The sequence below is a fragment of the Colossoma macropomum genome, unplaced genomic scaffold (assembly GCF_904425465.1).
Source record: "Colossoma macropomum unplaced genomic scaffold, Colossoma_macropomum, whole genome shotgun sequence".
Lineage (NCBI taxonomy): Eukaryota > Metazoa > Chordata > Actinopteri > Characiformes > Serrasalmidae > Colossoma > Colossoma macropomum.
In genome coordinates, this window is record NW_023494803.1 from 24779085 (window position 1) to 24805516 (window position 26432).

The 26432-nt window shown below is 39.3% G+C and overlaps 1 protein-coding gene across 1 annotated transcript in view; it reads right to left on the reverse strand.

Moving 5' to 3' along the window:
- Positions 1-520: 520 nt before the first annotated feature.
- Positions 521-26432, reverse strand: part of slc35f4 (solute carrier family 35 member F4) — a 36351-nt gene continuing 10439 nt past the window's right edge. The window contains exons 2-7 of the mRNA XM_036593916.1: positions 9834-10134; positions 8267-8486; positions 6429-6554; positions 5947-6139; positions 4348-4437; positions 521-1319 (exon numbers count right to left, since the gene is read on the reverse strand). Coding sequence (XP_036449809.1) covers positions 1078-1319; positions 4348-4437; positions 5947-6139; positions 6429-6554; positions 8267-8486; positions 9834-10134 — 1172 coding nt within the window. The 3' untranslated portion in view covers positions 521-1077. The remainder of the gene's footprint in view (positions 1320-4347; positions 4438-5946; positions 6140-6428; positions 6555-8266; positions 8487-9833; positions 10135-26432) is intronic.

Consider the following 26432-nt stretch of genomic DNA (forward strand, 5'->3'; position numbering starts at 1 on the left):
ACAGGAATTTAACATTACAAAAATAATTCTGTAAAAATGTACATCAGGTAATGAGCTAAATCCTAAGTGTTTGCAGGAAGAGGGCAATTTTTTAATGGATTTTTTGCTGATAGTATTGAGTTGCAAAACAATGGAACTGTATGTATTAGAATGGAAAAAGATACACTGCCTTTGCGATGCTGCTGTGGTTCACTGCATTTTGTGCTTTTGGCTGCCACCCATTTCCAAATGCCCGTAACTGTCTAATGTGAGAGCAAAGGAAGCGACAGACCGTTCTGCTGAATCCACTGAGGATGGTGAGAGCCTAAATGTCTTCATTGGCTTATACCATTTAGGGGTCGTTTTACCATTTCCCAACAATAGAATCATGACCAGAAGATTCTGAAGCAGGTCTTTATTTTTCCTTTCATTGTAAAAAGAAAAGAGCCTTATTCATATATGGCATAATATACTTCCCCTCCATATATACAGTGTAATACCTTTAGATACAATTTAATTATCTCTGTATTATAGTTATCTCTGAATGCATTCATTTTACAGTGAGCCAAATTGGCCCTGATTGAGTCTATATTCACAGAATACAGTCCATGTGGGGGCTTTAGGGTTCAACAGGCAACATGAAGGGCAGGGTGAGGATTAGGGGCGTGCAAAAGGAAAGGCTATTTGCTTGTATTAATCATGAAAGTCTTTCTCCCCACAGAAATTGCAAATATGAAATATCAGCTGAAAAATAAATACTGCAAATAAAAATCTTTCTGTTATGAAAGGGAGATTTTTTTTCTCAGTCCAGCCTGAAAAATGCCCCAGTGTTGTTTCACTTAAATGTCAGAGAAGTAACAGCATGGATCTCTATTTCGCACCGATTTTCTCACAGTTGGTGTTGTGGCTGTTGTTACAGCGAGTCAGCGATCCCACAGCTCTGTTTAATATCCACTGAATTTCTCCACGATTCTTCACTCATCCACCAAACACCTCCGGAACATCCTAAAAGTAGCCATGACCCAGACACGGCTTTCATGGCGCTTCTTCAGCTCTAGTGTGTCATCTCCAGGTCAGAGATGGTGTGGAGGTTGAAGGTCATGCCATGGGGATGGACACGGCTCCATTGGCCCTGCTTCGGCTGCGCGTGTGGATGCTGGACTCTGTGAGTTCCTCTCCATGCTCTTCAGACTTCTTGTCAGCAAGGGCGGCCAGGAAGCGTAAAGTGACCGTATCCCACTCTTCAGGCAGCAGCAAGAGCAGGAAGCCCACGCAGATGATGCAGGTAGCAGCCAGACGCACCACACTAAAAATTACCTCATGTTTCAGCACATCAATAGCTGAGGAGAAGTAGAAGAAGAGCAAGAAGAACACAAACAACAAAAAAGCAGAAGAACAAAGAGAGAAAAATGGTATGTGAAAAATCACAGAGGAATCTTTGTAAACATAGATTAGGAAATAACTAGCCTGCTTCTGAGACAACAGCAATGTTTCCATAAATGTGCTAGGACTCTCTGCCATCTGGGTGTAATTAATATAAATAATAAATAAATAAACCCATACTTAGGAAGGCTGTGGTAACATCAATTGCCTTCCACTCTGCATTAGTTCAGAGCATAAATACATAAGTCCCTTTAATTGCCTGCAGAAATTTGTCAGACTACAGCAAAGGAATCTCAGTAATTAAAGTCTCTCTTTTTCCGAGGCTGTCTGCCATGACTAGGTCTAACCACTGACCTTGATGAAGAGCAACTTTTTAGTTATTTAGTAACTTCTAGCTGAATTCAGTTCTTAGGGCCTCTTCACAATTTGCTACAAAGGTGCTGATGAAAGCTAAGACATAGAATTTGAGGATATCAACTGACCATCCATGCCCTGCAAATAAACAAATATGTTAAATAATAACTTAGCAACTATTACAAGATTGGACAAGCTTTACATAATGTTGGCAAAAATCCCAATCAACCTAATTCATTTAGGTTGGAGGTTTGTTAAATAAATTGGCTTTCCAGTTTAAAATGGCATTCTACCAAGCTGGACCTAGGCAGGTTGAAAATGGCAACAAATTTGCCAGTATGCTTATTTTAGCTCAATTACACAAAAAATACATTCAGTCTGTCCTAAAAGTATGACCTTTCAAATGCATACAGAATGAAGTGAAATTCAGCTCCATAATTACTGGCACTCTTGGGAAAGATGGATAAAAAAAGTCATAAAAGGATGTCTTTGTGGTAAATTAGCTCAATCTCACACTGAAAATAGGAGAAAAATCTAACATTTAATTAAAGTAAATTTACTTTAACAAAATTACATGTGTCACAATTATTGGCAAACTGGACCGTGTTCCCATTAATATTTCACTCACAAGTCCACCTGATCATATACTCTTAAGTGGTCATCCATGACTTCTTATTCCACTGGGGTGACACAGAGGCCACATTCCTGTAGTCTTTTATCAACATGAGGAAGATTACAGAATACACAAATGAAATGAAACACAAGTGTGATGACCTTCACAAATCAAGCAAAGACTATAAAAATTTCCATATCCACTATTGGACCAATAATTTAGAGGTTTAAAACAACTGGAGCTGTAGTGAACCTGCCTGAAAGAGGATGCAAGTGTATTTTGCCACCATGAAGAGTGAGGAGGATGGTTGGAGAAGAGGCAGAGAAAACACGGTTGGAGATTTGCAGAAGACTGTAGCATTTTGGGTTCACAAAGTTTACAAAAGTACAATTAGATGCCACCTCCGTGCCAACAAACTATTTGGAACACTTGCCAAAGGAAAGCCTTCTCTTTCATCTAAACTCGGAGTTTGCTAGATGCTACTGGAACTTTGACTGGGACGGAGTTCTATAGTCAGATGCGCATATATAGCTTTTTGACAATTAACACTTAAGGTGGGTTTGGTGTAAAAAGAAGGATGGTAATAACGAAAAGAATCTCATCCACTGTTAAGTATGGTGGAAGATCTGTGATGTGATCTTGGGGGTGTATTTTCCTTCAAAGTTGAACATTGTTAGGATACATAGCATCAAGTACCAGGAGATTTTGAATAAAAATCAAGCTGCCTCCACCAAAAAGCTGAAAGTGGGTCATGGTTGGATCTTCCAACAGGATAGTGATCCAAAGACTATCTAAATCCATGCAAAAATGGTTCAATGACCACAGATTCAAACCTTTGACATAAGCATACCAGTCTGGCCTAAACCCCACTGAAAAAGTGTGAGGTGAGCTGAGTCTTAGAGAACTTAGGACCCTGGATAGACTTTGTATTGAGGCATTTCTTCAGATTTCCTGCACTGTTTACAATCTATTCAAGCATTATAGGAGAAAACTCATTGCTGTTATGTTGGCAAATGGAGGCTGCTCAAAGTACTAAATGCGTCTTTACCAAGGGTGCCAATAATTATGTAGCTTTGATTTGAAATCAATAACACTAGCATTACAGTAAAAACATAATCCCTTTGCACTGCAATGTCTCATTAGCTTATCCAACTTTGCAACAGCTGCTAAAGAATGCATTTGTGGGCTAAGCATGGATGGGTCAGTTCAGGTTTGCATTTGTTGAAATGATTAGCGCATGCAATTCTAGTAACTTGAGTAGTGCCGGGATCATGATAGCTTCTTTGCCCAAGCGGCTAATGACTGCAGTAAATTAGGTCCTTAAAGATGAATTTCAGCTCCACTGGCTCCTGCTGCCAAAGAAAAGTCAAACAGTAAAGGTGCAGCAGAAGAATATAAAAAGTCACGAGTGCCACTTCACACTCATAAAGCACTGTGATGCACCTGAGCAGTAAGTAGTTTAATGCTGCGTCACCCCCCCCAACACACACATACACACAAGTGACTCAGGGACTCGTGCTAGCTGTCTGAAAAGCCAAGCTTGAATTAACCTACTGACCTTGGCAGACTGCTTTTAAAGACAAGTACCTTCATCCAGCATTTAGTGTCGCCTTGGCAACGTGATCTTCTCTTTTAAGAGAGAGGTATTGCTGCAAGTGTGGATACATGCAGATGATCGGGTTTCTTCTGGATGTCTTAAGGAGGAAGACACGCTGGGCAAGGCAAATTTGCTGTGTAATGGCACTGATGCTTTTAGCAGTAGAGGGGGTTAGGGGGGAATGGAGCATAAAAATGCTGATCACTTGAGACATTTTGCTCAGGAGGGTGGGAGTGTGTGTGTGAGCGAAAGAGCGAGAGAAGCAAGAGAATATACTGTGAGCGTCTGATAAAGATGAATGGTAATTTGGATAAAAAGTGACTGACAGCTACATTGTAATGTGTGTTGAGTGATATGGGTATGTGTTGTGATGACAGAGTTCAGTCCGTATTTCAGTGCAAGAACCAGTAAGCTCACACACCTGCATTGCCTGGAACGCTGAGTAAGGTCCCAATAGATATGAGGATTGGGTAGGTGAGAACCACACCTACATTCACCAGAATGTTGAACACTGTCAAATTGCAGAGAAAGAGAGAGAGAAAGACAAAGAAAAGTGTAAATTACTCAAAATTCTATATTATCTTACTATACCCAATGCTGTATCAAATACTAGTGTTCAAAAATTTTGCAGTCAAACAAACAGTTTGAAATGATTTTCAGTAATATCAATAAAACCAATTTGATTGTGCTGCTCTGTACTTGTGATGTTCTGTAAATCAAAAGAAGGCAAAGCATTAGCACCTAGCACCTCTTCACCTCTTTACCAAACTTCTCCAGCTGAATGAAAATACCTGTCCAGGATGACAGCCTCAAATGCTACGATCCCACCTTAAGCCTAGGGCGATGCGGAATCAACACCATGTGGCACTGATGGTATTGAAATCATATTGGTATCAGCAGAATTTTTGCTTAAAATAAATAAATATCATCATTGGACAGATGTTTAGATTTCACCAATATTTCAAACAAATATTTGCTAACGTCTTTATTAATCTCTGGAACAGTAGATTCTTTAGGTGACACTCTGCTACTGTGCTAAAATATCTGCATTGTATTTTTTTACTGCGTTTGTAACCCTACAGAAATAAATGTTATACATTTTTATAATGCTAATCTAGATTCATTTAGTCCCAATTTCCACATTTTGTAAAAATGTATGCATAAGCATCAGCAGATAAGTACATGAAAAATCCCAGATAGTGGCATCTGCCCACAATCCCTACTGTAGTGTATACTGTTCCCATACTCTAGTGTATTCTAATATGCCACCTCACAGGTTTCAACTTATAGTGGGACACTAGGATACTGTAAATAAAAGGTAAGAAATTTGCATAGTGTCCAGAATGACGAATAGAGCTAGAATGACTGATAAAGCTGTATAACATCAAGAACTAAGCTACAATAAAATTAATATGCAGCATTCATCATATTTCAAAAGTGGTGATCAAATCTCAAGGCAGACAACTTGATCAGTATGTCTGGTAATATATCATTACAGTATATTTATCATTTTATTTCTTTCTTGTTCACAGAATTCTTGAAATATTTAATAAACCTCTAACATCACCTCTCAGCGAGTAATCTGTAATATTTAAATCCACACTGTATAAGTTCTTCAAATGATTAACTTGGCAAGTCATTCTTAGCTTTTGAATGGTAGAGTATATAAATAATATCCTAATCTAATAGATACTGCCTTTAGTGCTCTGCTTTAGCTTTAAAAGACAAAGTGGATCTCTTACTATCAGGGTTTATGCCTGCTGACACATTGCATATAGGATAGCTGAGGTGATGAAATGCTACTTCAGAGTGTAATCTGATGATTAAAACCCAAAATCTCTCTCTTACTAAGCATTAAGTGCCTTTGTCAGCAATCCTGAAAGTTTACTCTAGTGTTGTATCTGCAGGAAATACAATATGTGGGCCAGTGTTAAAGCTTTATGCCTCAAATTATTTGTTGATGCTAATATGCATAGATTCGCCACAGTGTTTGGATACTGAATGTGGACAGTGCACTCACCAAGCCACAGGCCGGCCACTCCGCATAAATAGCCCCAAGGCAGAGAGGAGAGGGAACCCCAGTGCTCCACTTTAGTAAAGTAGAGGATGAGGGGTACGCAGGAGATGAAAATCAGGTTGAAGAAGCCCATGGTGGAGAAGAAGTGGGCAACCTCTCCTAGGTTGGCACTGCCCAGGAACATCTTAAACAGCACCTGGAAGGACAGATGCTGTTGTCACTTTCAGGCAATAGGTAACAGGAAACTAACTTAAAATTTAACTTCTACAATACTGAACTTTTAGACAACAGGTAACAGGAATCTAAAGTCTGCAAAACTGAACTTTCTGTAAAACTGAATATCTAAATTTCTGCAAAACTGAACTTTCAGACAACAGCCAACAGGAATATGACTAAAACCAAACTTCAGTAACACGAGAAAACAAAAAAGGAGATGTTTTTCAAAACAGTCATGTGAAAAGTGCAGGGAGGCTAACTACACTCACCTTGTAGAGTGCAGAGGTGGAGGCAGAGCCTACTGCTAAAGCCACACCTATGATGGAGTCTCCATGAAAACCATCAGCATAGGCCATCATGACGATGCCTGTGATGGCCATAATGGCAGCTACAATCTAAGGAATGAAAACAGGCATAGATGAGGAAAGTGCTCTATAGTTACGTATGGGTAGCAATCTGAAATACTCATTATGGAAAAAAAAGTTGTATTTCATTCTAGGCGCCAACATCAAAGCACCTTAATTTCATAAATTTATCATGTATATAGTATATTTAAAACATAAGCAATGCTACATGTAAAGTCCTCAGAAACACAGACACATACTTAACAGAGATTCTGCTCAGTCTTTGAAGCAGTGTTTTTAGATGCTACTCGGGACCTACTATTTCAATTCTTCCACCCGAACCCACCTGATCCTGTTCATCAACAGATTATCACAGTCTTCAGGATCGGATCAGGTGAGTTAAGGCAGAGAGCAGTTCAATCAGTGCAGAGCAGCAGTTCCCCAGGAGTAGCATTTAGAAACGCTGATTTATGCTCAGTATGAAGCAGCGTTTCTAAATGCTACTCCTGGGGACCCTCTATTTCAATTCTTCCCACCAGACCCACCTGATCCTGTTCATCAACTGATTATCAAGGACTTCATGTGCTGGATCAGGTGTGATGAGGCAGAGAACAGTTCAGTCAGTGTGGAGCAGTGGTTCCCCAGGAGCAGGATTAACAAAAACTGGTCTAAGTGCAGATGCTAAGCCTAATGTAGATTAAGGGAGAGACAGTGGCTTGTTGCAAAAGTGCCCCCACTTAGAATTTAATATGATTGTTAAATTTCACAGAGTCAAGAACCCTAATGACCTACTTACACTAAAAGTATGTGGACACCTGATCGTCGCACCTATAGGAGCTTGTTGGACATCCTATTGCAAAACAATGGCCATTAATATGGAGTCGGCCCCCATTTATAGCTATAATAACCCAAACTCTGCTGGGACAGCTTTTTGGAGTGTTTGTGGAATTTTGTGCCCATTCAACGTTCCAATTCATCTCAAAGGCGTTCACTGGGGTTGAGGCCTTGGCTCTATGCAGGCCACTGGAGTTCCTCCACACCAAACTCATCAATCCATGTCGTTAATGGACCTCACTTTGTGCACAGGGGCACAGTGATGCTGAAATCGGAAAGGGCCTTCCCCAAACTGCTGCCACACAGTTGGAAGCACATTAGGATTTAAAATGTCTTGAGATGCTGTAGCATTAACATTTCCCTTCACTGGAACTAAGGGGCTGAGCCCAAACCCTGAAAATTAGTCCCAGACCATTATCTCTCTTCCACCAAACTTTACTGTTGGCACTATGTATTCTGGTAGGTTGTGTTCTCCTGGCATCCGCCAAACCCAGATTTGTCCATCAGACTGCAAGATAGTGATAGTGTGATTCATCATTTCAGAGATCACGTTTCCACTGCTCCAAACTCTAGTGGTGATGTGCTTTACATCACTCATTTGATGCTTGGCATCGCGCATAGTGATCTTAAGCTTGTGTGCAGCTGCTGGGCCCCAGAAACCTATTTCACGAAGCTCCCAACACAGCTCTAGTGCTGATGTTGGTTCTAGAGGTGGTCTGGAAGTCTGTAGTGAGTAATGCAACAGAGAACAGGCGAGTTTTATGTGCTATACACTTAAGCATTCAGCAGCCTACCACTTGTGGCTGAGCTGTTGTTGCTCCTAGACATTTCCATTTCACAATAATAGCACTTACAATCGGGCTCATCTGTTTAATTAGCCATTAATTATTATAGGTTAGAGATGCATTAGCTACATTAAAGATACAGACCCGCACACCCATGAAGCGATCTTTGAGGACGATCCAGGACAGGAGGAAGACAAAAGCCTTGTGGCAGCAGTAGAGTGCTGAAACATCTGTGGCTGTGAGTTTCCTCAATGCCAGCAGGTACAGATAGTTAGTCAACGTCCATAAAATGGAGAAAGGTGCTGTCCTCTTCAGAAACAGCTTCAGAGTCATCCCTTCTTCCCCAAACAGTCGACTGCACTCCCTACCCAGAGAAACACAGGGGAGACAAAGTTCGGTTTCCTCAGTTTTTACAATATCCACTAAGGGTGTAGGATATATCGGCACCTGTTATATTATTTGCCAATAAATGTGAAAATTTAATTATCATTATCAGTCCAATGATAGAATTATAGCTTATAATTACAATGGATAACTTGATGCGCTGCTGTAGACACTGAAAAAGACATATTAATGGGCATTTCTGTCTCAAACTCACTGAAATGAGTAGTCTAGTAGATAACCACACTCAGGAGATTCCATTTCCAAGCCAGAATGCCACTGCTATATCAATAAGATTTTTTTCTGCAATGCTTCTAATGTGACATTCACCTATTACTGATTCTGGGTTGCTGTGAATGTTTTAATCATGTTTCATTTAGCTATATAGAATTAATTAGTGATTAATCTTTAAAATTTTAATCCGTCTAATGTTCACCATACTTCACATGGATTACCGTATGAACTTGTTTACATGTTTTAAATACAAAGTTATTAGTATTTGTATCGGCCACAACAGCATGTAAATTATCAGCAGTCACAAGAATTTCATATAGGTGCTCTCCAAATCAGCTGTTATGGTTTGTTTTTGTTCGCAAATTTGGTCGAATTACATTAAATTGCTGCATAGCAAAATTTGGCTCCTCTGCTGTATGCCACAGGCGAACTGTTACCATTACAGCCAGGCCTTCAGTTAGGGCCACAAATGTCAAAACTTGGTCAAAAAAAAGAGAAAAGAACAATTCTACTATGATGTTAATTTATGCTAGTGCTCCTATGGGATTTCTAATTCTCTGTTATAACAATGGTGTACTATGTAATATGTCAACCACTGTACAACTGTCCAAATGATCAATTTCTCTTGTCAATCCATGGTCATTTTCCAACAAGTTCACTGTATAACAAACGCTACGTAGCTAATAGTGAGTGAACTAATAAGTTAATGAGTGTAGGACGTCTAGAAGGCTTAGAGTGACTGTTTCCCACAGTCACTTCTTAATTATGCTGGTGGTTTATCAGACGCAAAAGGCCTTTAGTCCAGCTTCTGAAGGCCTAAACAATGCGAGAGCTCACTTGGTATCTACTTTGATACCATGTGAAAAAAACAGTCTTGATTAGATTGTTTTCTGTTTCAAGGTTTTAACCCCTTTGTTACCAACCAAAACTTAAAATAAAATTAGACTATTAGTACTATACTTGAAGAGTTGAAATATAACAGTTGTATAAAATGAACACAGACTTAAGAGCATTTTTATTAGCTCCTAGAAATCATGAGACCCTCTCTAAAGGTCTAGAAAGCTCCTCTGCTGTATGCAAATCTTCCTGCACTCACCTGAATTTCTGAATGGGCGTCTGCTTCTCCCTGGTGATGGCCACATGGCCGGAGTAGTAGAGAGGAAAGAAGAGGATGTTCCAGTTGGTACTGAACCAGGAGATGAAGAAAGGACAGGAGAAGGACTTAAAGGTGCGCTGGACCACCTGAGTAGTTCCTACCCAGGATGAGGACACACACAGGACCACCAGCAAGCCGCCCAGCACCTTCAGAACTACACTGGCGCACATCTGATAGGAGCTTCTCTCTCTGCTGGCCTCGCTGGCTGGAGTCTCAGCATGAGAGTCTGAGCCTTCATCTCCTACAACAGATTATGCAATAAAAATGAGTAGAGCTTCATTACTGACCTCCCCCTCTCTGATTATTAGTTTGGCAACAACATTACTGTTCAGTAGTGCAGCACATCCTCTACAGAGAACACGTGTCTGTACATACACAGTTACTGTTTATTTGATGAATTTAACATATTGGGGAAAATACCTATGAAATGTGGCCTGTGCTAATGTTTTGACAATGCATTAAACTCAACAAATAAATAGAAATTGTGAAGTAATATTTACATAAAAATATCATATTTACGTTTGTTCCCTGTAGAGGATGTTATGACTTATTTCTCAGCTTCATTTACAGCTTTGTTCATTATTCTACACACCTAAAATTTCTTTCTAGCTTGATTTCAAAGTTTCTAATGGTGATTCCATACATTTTAATTTGCACCTCACTTTTATTTTTCATGTTTATTTTTTCATTTTGCATCTTGTGTTAGTTATTGACATACTGTGCCTCTTGATATTAATACTTTTCATTGTACCAAATCAGGCACTCTAATGAGCATTTCCACTAGTCAAGATCTGTTTCTGATCTTCTGCTTGTGTCCCTGAAGGATGTATTGATCAGTAGCTCGTAGTGTCAGTTACTTGCAGGTAAAGCACTAATGGCAGCTATCATTAAAAAAAAACAGCGCAGAGTCAGGCTTATGTCAAAAATAGCTCCAGAGGGTCATAGAGAAGCCTAGCCGCCATATCGACATGACACACATAGTCAGACATGCACAGAAATCTGACACCACAGCTACCTGTGCTCCATTTAATGGAGACATAATTGTCAGCTTAATCAGTCCATTTCCTGCCAGTCATAACTTCCTTTGTTCTCCTGCATTCACACTACTGGGGCATCATGTCCAAAATGCTGAGAGTCTGTGATCAAAGCTGACCCAACAGAAAGACCAAAACAAGGCCTAAGTCTCCTGGGTGTAACTCAAATGGACCTAACAAATGGCCATACTGACAGACAGCTGACAGACTGAAATATTCCAAGTAAAACTAAAAGCTGAGTAAATGTGCACTTCTTGTTTTTGCTTGTGACAGTGAATTGAATCGATTAGTTGTCTTTTGAAAAAAGCCAATGCCAAGAAATATTGTTTGAATTCTTCTGAGACATTGTATTATTGCTGAATAGCATCGCAAATGCATTTTTTTTAAATGAAAACCGCTGTGGAGAGTGAGAACATAAGAAAACCAGCTTTAGCTCATATCAAACCCCTTTTCCACTTAACCTCAGTGGACTTTGCTTTTGAAAATGTCAGGGTTTAGGTATGTAGCCTTTGGGTTCTGCAATATCTGTCCCCAAAGAATAAAGTAAAAACTGTGGCAGCAGGACTTCAGAGGTGACGAGAGATTTAACAGAGGGGAAGAGTGCTAGTATCAGAGAGCCAAGATCCGTTATGCAGTAGACACAGAGTGATCAATTTACACCAGGCCAGGAATAAAAGATGACATGCGCTAGCCCATCACCGCTAACTTGCAGTGCGCTTGGTCAGCATGCACACACGCATAGATGAGCACACACACAATGTTGGTGGCTTTTCACTCTCTACTAATTGAAGCAAAGACTGGGAGCTTGTAAAACTTTTGTAAGGTCAGTGTCAGGTCAGTCTTAGTTTTTTGCAGTCTTTACTATCTGATCTCTCAAAATATAGACATCATTGTTCATTTATATGCACTGTATGCAGATGCCAATCATGACTAATGTAACTGGACTGGATTATCTCTATTCTAAAGCAAGTCGCTCTCAGCACATCAAGTGGAATCTTGTATGCTATGACTGTAAAGAAAACAGTTGCTAGCACTGAGCGGTACTGACATGCTTTCTCTCTTCACTATTCAGAATGCAAGAGGATTCATGTCCTTGAGTCCTACAGCATAAGGCAGAGGCTGACCTTGCTCATGCAGTGAAACAGTGCTGTGATGGCCAGACCATGTGACTTTCAACTCAGTTTAAAATATTAAACTTTTGGCAGGGGGTGGGAGGCTGTGTCTCCTCTTTAGATTTATATATGACTTAACAAAGGCATTTTAGATCCCGTTTTATGTATGTATTCTGATAAAACTGTAACAGAGAAAATCTTTGTGTGATAAAAGCGTAATCTCACATCGTGATTATTAATACCAATACCGCTACGTTGACTTTGGAACCAATTCCTAAACAAAGCTTTTTCCTGATACCTGTTTTGAGTGTGAGGCACTGGAAGTAAGTATATTTATAGTGCAGACTAATCAAGAAGCACCGATGTTAGTAACATGTATATGGAATGTAATTTAAACAGCCAATCACTAATCTAGATTTTGGAACAAGCATGCTTATTGGCTCGCGGATGCCAACAAGACTGACTACTTTTATGTATTGAATTTCATACATTGTGAACCCCATAGGTGAAATTCATTAACTGAATGGAGTGAAGAAAACTTAAAACATACCTTAAACAAACACATCAAAACTGTGTTCAAATGAGGTCAACATTTTCTTCCTTTTTAAGTTTAAGTAACTTTTGAATAGTAGAGTTTTGATTTAGTACAGAATGCAGAGCTTCCCAGCAGTCTATGCCATTTTGTTGGTTTCTGTTATTATAGCTTATTTTTATCAGTTATTTTCAAATATATTAATTTTGTGTTATAACGTGTCAAAGGTTAGTTTAGCAAGTATTTACAGGTGTGTTATATTTACCATGATGGTGGTTTATGTCCTAGTTTAGGTCCGTCTACTGTTTTGTGGTAAAAAACTGGTTGTGGCCAAGCACACTAAACCAATGGAATCCTCTGAAATGGGTGATTCTGGACATTTTGAAGCAAACTGTTTGTCATAGAGTACTTGAACTATCCATTGCAATAAAGTATTCATGTCAACACTCATGTCTTTTTGAGTTGTAATAACTTTTAAGGGTTTATTTGTGTTGACTTAATAACTAATTGATTATGTATTAATACAATTAATCATTTTCACAGATATTTTTAAGCTTATAAATTCAAAAGTTAGACATTTGTAGAACTTATAGGTTTAGGGTTACATTTACACAACACTTTTGGCAGATGCTCTAATCCAGAGTAACTTACAATTTGATCATTATTTTACAGAGGCAGGTGAAGGTAGTAGTGTTAGGAGTCTTGTCTAAGGACTCTTATTGCTATAGCATAAGGTGCCTGGGCTCTGGATGAGAGCGGCTGCCAAATGTTGTAAATGTAATCCTAAACCTGTAAGTTCTTTTAACTTTTATATTCATAAGCTTAAAAATATCAAGGAGACTGATTAATTATTTTGAGCTTGGCTAACTTATGCAGGTTTACAGAGTACTGAATGGCGTTATTCGATACTCAGTGGTATTGTAGTAATTCAGTTCATACTTTGCAAGTAACTGACACTCATCTCTAGTAAACTTTTACAAATCAAAGTCTAATGCACCAAGTATGAAGGAAGTACATTTTGAACAAATGTGTTTCTGTCAGCCCAGAGTGTTGAGTTGCTGCCTATACAGGGAAAAATAACTTGGGTACCAAGTTGTGTATCCTGTTTATATATGGTTTCTTCTTTGCATGTCAGAGTTTTAACTTGCATTTTTGGATGTAGCGACAAACTGTGTTCACAGACTGTGGTGTTTGGAAGTGCTCCTGAGCCCATGCAGTGATTTCAACTAAAGAATCGTATCTGTTTGTAATGCAGTGCTGCCTGAGGGCCCGAAGATCACGGCCAGCCAATACTGGTTTTTGGCCTTGTCCCTGGCACACAGAGATTTTTCCAGATTCTCTGAATCTTTTTATGATATCATGTACTGATATCATCTTGACTTCTGAAATTTCAATGCCCCGTCCCAACTTTTTTGAAACTTTTTTTTAAAACAATGAAAATTCTCAGTTTCAACATTTGATATGTTATCTTTGTACTATTTTCAATTACATATAGGGTTTAAAAGATTTGTACATCACTACATTCTGTTTTTTGTTTTATTCTATGACTATGGTAAACGGATGAAGGCCCTAAAATAAAATATTCGACTCCATTTTAAAAGCATGCAAATAATTTTTCCCATTTCCTCATTTTACACAACCTCACTTTTCAGGACCTTTAGGAGGAATTCCCAACATGATTTGTAATACAGCTGCAACTGAGCTACTAGATATAATGGTGGAATTTCCCACAAAGTACATGTGACATTTTTGACATATTTCACACTGAGAAGGGATTGCATGTGCACCCACACAAGCCTCCTTTATATAACCTTTCTGAAATATTACAACAGAGCAGAGTAACCGGCAGAAATGTACCTATTTGCAGCATAGACCACACAGCAGGAACAACATGGCTTTCACATTCTGAAATAACTGTTTAATGCTAACAAGACTTCTAATGCAGGTCCATTATTGTAACTTATACCTTCACAGATGATGATGGATGATCCATTCAACCAGTTCTGACTCAAATCATTCTTTGCTGTGACAGAGAATCCAAGACACTGTGGATTCAGACAGATCTCCCCCCGAATCTCTAAAACTCCTGTAATCACTGCAGTGTAACTGCAGTTGCAAAGCTTATCATCCTACTTTGTGATAAACTTCTAGCAGTTGTGAGGAAATGACTGAATACACTCAACACTGACTTGGTGCTTAAAGCAGTTCACAACGTATAAGCTATTCATGAATAACCTTATTTATGTCCACCACCCACATCAAAAAGGCTGTCAAACATGTCACAAAGAAAAATTAACACTACTGAAAGGACTACGTCTATATGATACAAACAAAATGCTAGTATTGTGATTATATTGCTATACACCGATCAGGCATAACATTATGACCTTGTTTCTACGCTCATTGTCCATTTTTTCAGCTCCACTTACTATATAGATGCACTTTGTAGTTCTACAATTACAGACTGTAGTCCATCTGTTTCTCTGCATACTTTGTTAGCCCCCTTTTACCCTGTTCTTCAGTGGTCAGGACCCCCATGGACCCTCACAGAGCAGGTACTATTTGGGTGGTGGATCATTCTCAGCACTGCAGTAACACTGATGTGGTGGTGGTGTGTTAGTATGTGTTGTGCTGGTACGAGTGGATCAGACTCAGCAGTGCTGCTGGAGTTTTCAAACACCTCAGTGTCGCTGCAGGACTGAGAATAGTCCACCAACCAAAAATATCCAGCCAACAGCGTCCTGTGGGCAGCATCCTGTGACCACTGATGAAGGACTAGAGGATGACCAACAAAAACTGTGCAGCAACAGATGAGCTATCATCTCTGACTTTACATCTACAAGGAGGACTGACAAGGTAGGAGTGTCTAATAGAGTGGACAGTGAATGGACACAGTGTTTAAAAACTTCAGAGGCACTGCTGTGTCTGATCCACTCAGACCAGTGCAACACACACTAACACACCACCAACACATCAGTGTTACTGCAGTGCTGAGAATGATCCACCACCCAAATAGTACCTGCTCTGTGAGGGTCCATGGGAGTCCTGACCACTGAAGTACAGGGTAAAAGGGGGCTAACAATGTATGCAGAGAAACAGATGGACTACAGTCTGTAATTGTAGAACTACAAAGTGCACCTATATAGTAAGTGGAGCTGATAAAATGGACAGTGAGCATATAAGCAAGGAGGTGATCATAAAGTTATGCCTGATCGGTGTATATTGCAATGGTGTTTCGCTTTCCAATACTATACATGCTTTGGGGTATATAATAATATGACATGGGAAAAGATCATCATGACCAGAATAATGCCCTTTTGCAGCACACTTCTCCAGTATCTGTACTGAAAAAGCCATTATCGCAATAACAAATAATATACTGTGCAGCCCTACAAGCACCAATATGAACATATGGACATTAGAAGCCAAATTAGCTCTTGAATACACTTCTGCAGAGCAACAACACATGTAAATTGCCTAAATTTTCTGCTCCTTTAAAACCAAATTGCCTTGAATTATAAATGAGCTTTATAAGTGTAAAATGTTAGAGTGAATCACTGTAGCTCTCTCTCTTCTCAAACATTTTCAGAATTAGTATGTGGTTAATACAGACAAGCTTCCACACTTCTGGCTTCAACACTTCTGTAAAAACAAAAATTTACAACTATATGGTCATCTTCATTAGTTGATTGTTAAACCTACTATAAATTGATCTACTTAATTAATCCCTGTAATTATTTTACTAATTATCAGTTTTCTCAAAATTAGTCCCCAGAGACCACCCAGCTTCCTAGCATATTTACTGTTCTACATTAACACCACCCGAGTCAGTTATTAAGTGGCTTTATCCTAATTATGTGTATGAAGACACAAACAGGTATGCTAGTAAGTCTTGAAAATGTCACTCATATCTGCTCGCAGCACAAGTAACACAAGGATAAAATACAGGAAGCACTTGTTTAGTCACAGGAGCCAAAGATGCTTTCACTTATGCTTTTCATCAGACAGTGTTATTTATTTATTGATGAAGCATCTTCGTACTGAAGTCTGGATGGTTCCACTGCCAGTGAACATATCCTGATCACTTTCTGCTGCTTATATCAGGTCTGAAAGCAGCTTGGAAGAGCACTACGTTAAACTAAATGCACTGAGAACGAGTATCCTAAATACCACTAAAACTACAGTACAGAGAATCAGACAGCACTCTTTATTTACCTAATTTCCAGTCAAAACAGCCATTAAGAACTAGTTATTCATTGTTCAGCATCAGGGAATAAAAACAGAAACAATTTTTAACAGAAACTTACACAGAAGACTTAACGACTAAATATATCAACGTTTTTCAGTATATAGTGTCCACTTTGCCTTTATTTCAACTTTCTTTTTTTTCAAGAGACCTTGAAATCTGCAGGGATATTTTTCTACACCTCCAAAGTTTAGCCTTAGAAGTTGGTTGGATTTTCTCATGATCCAAGCAATTCCAATTACAAATTTGTCCATAAAACCTTATCTCTGATGTCTGCTTTCAGTGTTCAACAGCAATATTTCTTCCTTTTTTAATTGGTTTCCTTTTCTCAGTAACATCTTCTTGACAGCTACACATCCTTTCAGACCCATAGTGTTGAGCTGTCCTCTCACAGTGAAAGGATGGACAGAAACACCTGTGGATTTTTCCAGATCTGAAGCACGAATGGAGCTTGATTTTCTTGTGAATATGAAAGCATTAACTACTGTTTATCTGATGGTAACAGTTTTGGTGGTCTACCAGGTCTAGCACAGTTGGCAAGTTTCATTTTCTCTTCATCTTTTAAGATTTTTTTGAACTCCAGTTTTGGAATCTCCTTTTTTCACTTATTTTCCTTTGACTTTGCCTTTCCTTATGCAAGTGGATTATCTAACCTCCTGAAAAATGAATAACTTCTTCTTCGTAACCGGTCTGAAGGGTGTTTGACTGTGTGTGACTGCATAGTACTGTATCTGTCCACTGCTCCAATAAAATACTGCACAAAATAACAAACAGATCTGAATAAACACACACACTGGCCGTGCTCACATTTCCTATGCACACATCTCCTTAAGGAAAAAGACACATGCACAAACACATGCGAAAACACGTGCACGACGAATATTATATATCACACTGTCTTTGATGAAGGATTCAACTCTCACTCTCTCTGTACCTCCCTCCCTCTCTCTCTCTCTCTCTCTCTCTTCAGAACAAAGCCATACATACGTACATAAGACTGTTTACCTTCGGAGATGGGGCAGGTGAGGACCTGTGTGCTGTAAGAGCTAAGAGGAGCCACTCTAGCGGAATGTTTCTTCATCCTCCCGTCCGTCCCTGTACTGCCTGTATGTGTGTGGGAGCTACACAGCTCAACTCTTCTGACAGATCTTCTTCGTCCCCGCACACATCTCCGCTGCGACTCCCACTCTTTCCCTCTCTCTCTCAGGTTCACTTTCTTCTGTATTCTTCTATTTTTCACTTTTCCCCACTGTGCTGTCTCCTCCTCCAACTGCCAAATCACTTCCACCTTGCTTTCTCAAACTCTCTCCCTATGCCTCTCCCTCTCTCTCTCTCTCTCTCTCTCTCTCTACATATATAACTGTACTAGCATTGCAGTTGCACTGTCATTCTGTTATCCTGCGTCTCCTAGGGAGACTGGGCTTCAAGTGCGTGTGGAAGTGTGCAATCATTCTCTCTTCATCTCTCTCTCTGTCTGTCTCTTGCTCTCTCTCTCTAAACACTCTCTCTCGCTCTCTCTCTCTCTCTCTCTCTTGCTCTCTCTCTCCCCGCCTCCCTACCCACTCAGTGGATCCTCTGCTTTGTTTGGAAGGTAACCAAGCAGCTCAGGCTAATTATGCTGTGTTAGCCCCTCTACCCCTCTCTCTCTTCCCATCTTCCCATCTATCCCATGGCCCAATAAAGAAAAGCACAGGTGAACTAAGAGTTAAAAAAAAAAAAAAACTACTCAGCTCTCTTTCCCTTCATCTTTCTCCTTCCCCAATCACTCTCTCCACCCTTTAGCAGCTCTTGTCCTCTACTCAAAAGCTCTCCAGCCTGACGTCTGATCGAGGTCTTGTCCTCTTATTTGAGCTGCTGCAGCATCCTGCTCACCAAACGTGTGGCCTCAGGGACTCCTCTCTGAAAAGCCTTTGCTTTTTTCCACAGTACCATTGTGTTCTTTCTCAGATTAGCTCAGGCAGGGTGGCCTGTGTTGCTCTCCAAGTGTCAACAAGGCAGGACATCTGAGCTGCTGTTGTCAAAATTTTCAGAGATTTATGGGTGGAACTGTTCGAGATCTGGGTGGGCGGGTTTGTTACAGCCACCAAGGTTTAAACTGAGACATTTTACATGCACAAAACTGACTTGTTTTGAAATTCAGCTGCAGTTAAGCATCTTTTGAAAGCTTTTCATCAGACAGTGTTATTTATTTATTGATGAAGCATCTTCGTACTGAACCTAGATGGTTCCACTGCCACTAACAATATTCTAATCACTTTCTGCTGCTTATATCAGGTCTGAAAGCAGCCTGGAAGAGCACTGTGTCAAACTAAATGCACTGAGAACAAGTATCCTAAACACCAATAAAAATACAGTACTGTGCAAAAGTCAGACAGCACTCTTTATTTACCTAATTTCCAGTCAAAACAGCCACTAAGAACCAGTTATTCATTGTTCAGCATCAGGGAATAAAAACAGAAAGAATATTTTTAACAGAAACTTACACAGAAGACTTAACAACTAAATATATCAACATTTTTCAGTATATAGTGTCCACTTTGCCTTTATTTCAACTTTCTTTTTTTTCAAGAGACCTTGAAATCTGCAGGGATATTTTTCTACACCTCCAAAGTTTAGCCTTAGAAGTTGGTTGGATTTTCTCATGATCCAAGCAATTCCAATTACAAATTTGTCCATAAAACCTTACTCCACATCTCTGTCTGCTTTCAGTGTTCAACAGCAAATTTTCTTCCTTTTTTAATTGGTTTCCTTTTCTCAGTAACATCTTCTTGACAGCCACACATCCTTTCAGACCCATAGGGTTGAGCTGTCCTCTCACAGTGGAAGGATGGACTGGTTTGAACTGAGACATTTTACATGCACAGAACTGACTTGTTTTGAAATTCAGCTGCAGTTAAGCATCCTTTGAGAGCCTAAAATAACTAGTGCTGCTGCTAACGTAACATTAACTTCTCTTATTAATTAATTTCACAGTTCCCACAGCTCTCAGGTCATTTCAGTGGGCAACTCTGCCTCTCTCACTCTCTGCAAAGCGGTCACACATGGCTGCTAAGCTAAATTGCCAAAGAACTTTGAGAAGTCCACCCCCAGCATACAGTTAAAAGTAATGGTTCAGCCCAAAAAATGCACACAATTTTCACCTTACCTCTTATGAAGTCGGTCAGCCAAGACATTTTACCTGTCCAAAGGTTGCTTCTTTAGTTTTGCACTCAAGCTACAAAGCTAAGAAGCAATGGAAACACACAAGTACTGGAAGCTTATAGCCAGCAGGTTAGCATTGTACAAACTGCATTAACCTCATAAAGGCTTGCTTATGTGGTGTCTGAAAGTATATGACAAATTGGTATCAACAATAAATAAAACTGTGCTGCTTAGCTAAAACAGTAGTAGCAGCCATCTTGGCTTGAATTTTGTCTGTACTTTTGTCCATTTTTATAGAGAGCAGTAGGGCTGAACAATTTGGAGAAAATGTCTTATTGACATTTTTCTGACAGATATTATGATTGCACTTTAAATTGTGATTATTATTATTATTTTCTATAAATCAAAGGTTCAGGCCATTTTTTTGGCCAAGGACACCAGCATATATAATATTTCTGTGTGCCAGACTGCCAACGATTATCGATTATCGATGCACCTCGATGCATCTTTTTTTCTATATAGCATTTATATTTTCTCACTGTGTGAGCTCAAGTTTCAAGTTTATTTGTCACTTGCACAACATGTCAGGACATTTATGCACTGAAATGCTTGTGGTGAGGCTCAGCTAATCACTCTACAGAAAGTAAATAAATAAAAATAAAAATACAAGAAAAACCAACTGAAATATATTAAATATGCACAAAATATACACAGAATATACACAGAATATGTCGCCGTGTCAGTAAAGTATCTTTGAGACGGGACGTGTGCAACATAGCGCGAAAGCCCTGTTTCTTAACAACTGAGAACCGGCATGCAGACTGCAGGTCACATAGCAGCGATGCGTTATTCGCATTTATAAGCAGCGCAGTTGGTTTCCTGGTACGTTAAATCTGCATCGAGAGACTGACAAACACTAAAAAGTGGCGAAGCTGAAGTCAGCTTCTCTTTCGAATTCTCACGTTCCACCTTAAATGGTGCCGCATTTACATTCGGCGCCTCAGTTAGAATTTAAGGTGGAATGGGTAAATTCGAACAAGAAGCTGGAGAATAAGAAGCGACTTCAGCCTCGTAAAACAGTCAAACGTTGAGAGACGTTTAACTGATCAACTTCTGAGGAAAAGTCTTCTGGCGGAGATGGGAGGAAAGCAGCTGGAGGCAAAGCTTAAAGCAGAGCGGAGTAAATCTGCATTTTAGTTTATATTTTTTAGTATATACTAGGACATTATCACATACTGAGACATACTGGACATTAAATGGTGAGGCTCCCAAGATGGAATGATTTTTGTTGAAAGGTCAAAATGGCTCTTCTTAACATTTGTGTTGTGACTCCTGATCTAACCTGGCTTTAATGCAGAGGGAGCCGGTCGGATTTCTCGCTCATCCAGTGGTGTTCTTGTTATGCGCCGCCACAGATTGTCCTGCGCTGCACTTCCGCACTTTCAGTTCCGCCTTTCGCATTCCGTCAACATTACGTTATAAATGAACGCGCCCGCATTGCGATGCATCTAAGAATCGATTTTTTCCCGCACCCCTAGTTTGAGCCAAGTGTGTGACTTAGGTTTGCTTTTGGCATAAGTTTCCATTACTTGCTAACCACATTAGCTTCGTAGCTCCAATGCAGAACTAAAGAAGCCAACTTCAGACACCAATTATGTCTTGGCTGATTAGCTACATATGTTCTAAAAGCAAAACAAAGTAAATTTCATTTTTGGTCAAATGACTGATTTAACCTCCAGACTAATTTATTTGCAAGCTATATACAGGCTCCAGCACCCCACCGCGACCCAGAAGGATAAGCGGTTTAGATGATGGATGGATGGATGGATGGATGCTACATTTCCACTGGGTACCTTGCTATTGTTGATGGTTCTGTTTAAACGTTAATGTAGCTAGCACAACTGGAACGGCTTAGATGTGAGATTACTGAAATGAAGGTCAGTGGGCCTTCCAGTATGTGGTCAGACACAGAGGTGAACAATAATCAGGCCCAACACTGACCTGACTGTTCAAGGGAGTCCCTTTACACAGCGCCTCCTGGACTGAGGTTTGCCCTGCTGTCTGCGGTCTTCAAGCTCATGCCTTTAATGGGCCTCACTTATGGCTTTTCACACACATACACACTGGTCACACACTTCATTTTCCAAACACCCACACATTCTTCCTCCAACACACTAGTACAGCTGCTTCTGCTGTCTCCCTTCAGACTACACAGCCACAGAGTGAGATATTACTGACATATGCTTGAGCATAAACACATTTTCTCCTGTGAACATTCATTTCCCCCTCACAATGTCTCTCACTTTGTGTACACATTACACTTTCTCTCTGAAATGGGTCAGCTCTCACCTCAGCCATGATAACAAGACAGCCCAAGCATGGAATACATGTTCTACAAACACACAGCTGGCAGATTTTGGCTTGTTTTAAACAGAGAGGCAGACAGGTTAGTGAGTATGTGCCAAAAGCATGTCGGGGAGCAGTGAAGTTGTCATTATGCTGTGCCAGGAAGTATTATCCAGCAATTCTACCACTAGAGGTGTAACGATACACTCAGCTCATGATTTGATTCGACTCGGGTTCAAAATTCAATATTCTCATGACTTTTTATCAGAACTTATAAATAGGGGTGTAAATGATTAACCGTTAACTGAAAAATAAACAATTGTTATTGATTAAAAAATAATAATTTAATTTTAAGTTCCAATAAAAGGAACGTTTGTGAATTACATGCATAATGTACAGTGTAGAAAACAAACATCAGGAAGCAACGGCAGACAACTGTTTCATCAGTATTCTCAGAGAGAAAGTGTGATGCATGGTGGTGTGAGGAAATCACGTGTGTGCAGATTCACAGATAAGAGCTACTGACGTACACTGAGCCAAAGCTAGCCCCTGTCAGCCTGATCACTTTGGCTAGTAATGAGAGGTAGATATAATTTTAGAACTTATGAATATACCAGCCTTTTTTCTGAAGGCACTAATAAATCCTAAGGGTTACCATTACCTCAGACAAGCTTTCAGGTTTTCAGCAGTAAGCTAGTGTTCCTAGGAATGTACCTTGAATATGAAGCTCCAGGTATTCAAAAGATGTGCTGAGAATCTGTAAAAATGAGATCGGATTCCTCGACAGGGTAGATGATGCCTGTTTCCAAAGCCAAATATAAAATGTCATTCATCAAAATGTCAATCTGCATTATCAGAGGTAAGATATAAAAGAGAAAAAAATAACAATTTGTATACTTTGCCTAAGATGCTTGAAGGTTTGGTTTTTTAAGTTTGCTGATTTTTTTTCTGTCTTTATGTACATTTCAGCTGACTGATTTTAATTTATATCGCCTTTATGGGGTAAATGTTGTGCTTGAGAAGAGCGGATGCATGCTTTACAGTGAAACATTGCATTAGCTGTTGGGTTTATGTTAACCTGTGCTCTCATTGATGTGTGGATAATCTCGCTATTGTTCTGTCTTGATCGGGAAAAAAAAACATGCTTTTAGCGGTAACATGCCCAACACTGCAGTTAGTACGCTGCCATCATGGTACTTCATAGCCCCTAACCTGCTGTGATATAATAAAATATTCACTGACAACCCAAAAAAGAAAGCCAGGTAGGGGCCCACCAAATTTTTCAGGGGCTGATAACTTGATGATCCGGGTCTGGGCAAGTTAGCACAAGTAAGTACATATGAAACATTGATTTGAGCGAACGATTGATAAACATTTAGAAACGGATATATAGATTAGCAAATAGAAAACATTGATAGTATTTCTATAACAAAACAGAAAAAAGCAACAATTTGGACTGAATACAGCCAAAACTAGCTTTTCCCCTACGTTGGATGACTAGATGGACTAGAGAAAAGGCATCCTCAGTATTGATTGGTCAACTGTGATGACATACTGCTTTTCTTGGGTGCCCAGCAGAAAAGTTGACAGTTTTTCAATTGAAAAATGTATTTTAATATGCACATGGCGCAGGCTAGTGGAGTTCTTTTATGTAGCAGTGCATGCTGTGAGAGTCTGAAAAGGTGCTGTCTAAATGCACCCTTAGAGTTGAGAACATATTTGAGCCAAACAATCTGTGCAGTATGTAATTAGAGCTCGGCAGAAAGAAACATTTTAAACATATAAAATTAAATAAAAATTGAATCTGGACCTCAGAATTGAAAATCAAATTGAAACTTAAAATACACGTATTGTTACATCCTTAATAGAATTTAACTGATATCCAACTCCATGATGTGCACTGTCACATTTTTGCATTGCAACATACTGTCATGATGTACTGCTACACCGCTAACAACCACAGTGGTCACAGCGAGTCCTCCTTAATCCGCCTCCACAAGAACATCAAGTATTCTCCAACGACCTCATAGAGCCATTTTACACTATTTTCTTTAGACTTTAATATCTCAGTTGCAACCATACACTGAAACACTCATTAGCAGAATCTGCCCACAGGAGTTAGATAAACACAGATAATATGACTACAGATAGTATCTCTACTTTTCTGTGGCAGACAAAAGCAAGGTGCACGCCAAACATACCATCATTTTTTTAAACAATGAAAACGAATGATTTGATTGATAATTTCAAAAACAAAGAAGAAACAGAAGGAGAATCTAACCACTGGTAAAAGTAAATAAATAATAAAGTATAAAGGCACAATAGACTGACATCCAATCAGCTACTTGTTACTATGCAGTTTATGTAGTTACTTTACACTGATTGTTGTTTACAAGCTCCCTACAGTACGACTGGACATATGTTCTTAATTGGTTAGGATTAGTCTTTTTAGTACTGAGAGATGTTAGAGAGAGGAGAAAAATCAGGCTTCATTCTTGCTTCAGATCTGAAAAGGTGTTTCTATCCATCCTTCCACTGTGAGAACACAATGCAACACTATGAGTCTGAAAGGATGTGTAGCTGTTAAGAAGCTGTTACTGAGAAAAGAAACAGACAAAAAGAAGAAAATTTGCAAATTCAAACAAAAACTGCTGGTGTTCTCAGAACAACGGACAGTCCACCCCAGAATCCAGACCTCAACATCACTGAATGTGTTAGGAAATACTTGATTAAAGTTTAAAATTGTGGAAAAATATCCCTGCAAATTTCTTTGAAAAGATAATGCAAAGAGTGGACACAATAAATGCTGACAAATCTTAAATTACATTTAGTTGTTGAGGATTCGGTGTAATTTTCTGTTATATATTTTCCAGCTTTTTTCCTGATGCTGAAAAATAAATAATTTGTCCTTAATAGCAGTTTTGACTGGAAGTTCAATAATGAAAGGTGGTCTCTGGCTTTTGCACAGTACTGTATATACAAACACATTTAAGCCTGAGGGCAGTTTAATGTGTGAACACTGTAATGACTTAAGTTCTACTGCAGGCCTTTTATTATTCACTGTAGTTAACACCTCTTCTGGGACACACAGTCTTGCTCAGTGCCTTTTTTATAAGCCACCTGGGACAAAATTAAAGGCATCACTTAATCCAGCCAAAGTAATAAAAGTGAGTAAAAGTGTGTGATGTTTTAAGAAGTAGTGTTAGAGAGTGTTAAAGAGTTTACTTACACATACAAACACACACACACTGGGCCCAGAACCTCTGCACAAGCAGCAGGCCTCAGAAACATGCTAGTAACTATGGCTAAAAATAGGATTTTGTGAAAATACTGTGATATTTGAAAAATAAAAAAGTAGTCAGAAATGTGCCAGATAAACTATTCTAAGTGGAGCTAATTATTACTCTAGCAAAGGAAAGAAGGGATGCACCGATATGGGAATTGTGGGCCTAACCCAATATCTTTCATGAACATATCTGCTGATGCCAATGTTGATAAATAAAAACTTACAAAATGTGGAAACTAATTAAACCTGGATTTGCATTATAGAAAACTGTGACACTCACAGCCATAAAGAGCTGTATGTATAGAGTTACAAATTACTCTGATATCACTGTGGGTCCCTAATGAAAAAGGTATGTTTAGAGGTGGAATTAAGGTGGTAGTACTACAGTCTGCTAAGGACGAAGACAGCACATTTCAACTATATTGCTTCATATTGTGATGGAAGTATAACATCAATTATATTCAGGATGTGAAATACAGGGGGTCCTAGGGGGTCTGAGACACCCTAATTAACCTTTTTGGTCCCCCTGAATGCCTCAAAATCAAAATTCTGGGGGTCCTTGAAAATAAACTTATCCTGATGTTATGCTGTCCATAAAAATAGAGAAAAATAGACACTCAAATACAAATTCAGGGAAAGGACAGTGTTTAGTTGCTTCATCCACAATCGGCGAGCCTCTGTCTAACTAACTAGATATACAACTCTGCTCTGCTTCAGGGTGGTGCTGTGACAAACTGGTTTACCCAGTTGGTCCTTCATAGCCTAACAACTGTAACTATGCCCGGGACACCTCTGAAAAACTTTACAATATGCCACAGCATATCTGTAAATCTGAAAACTTG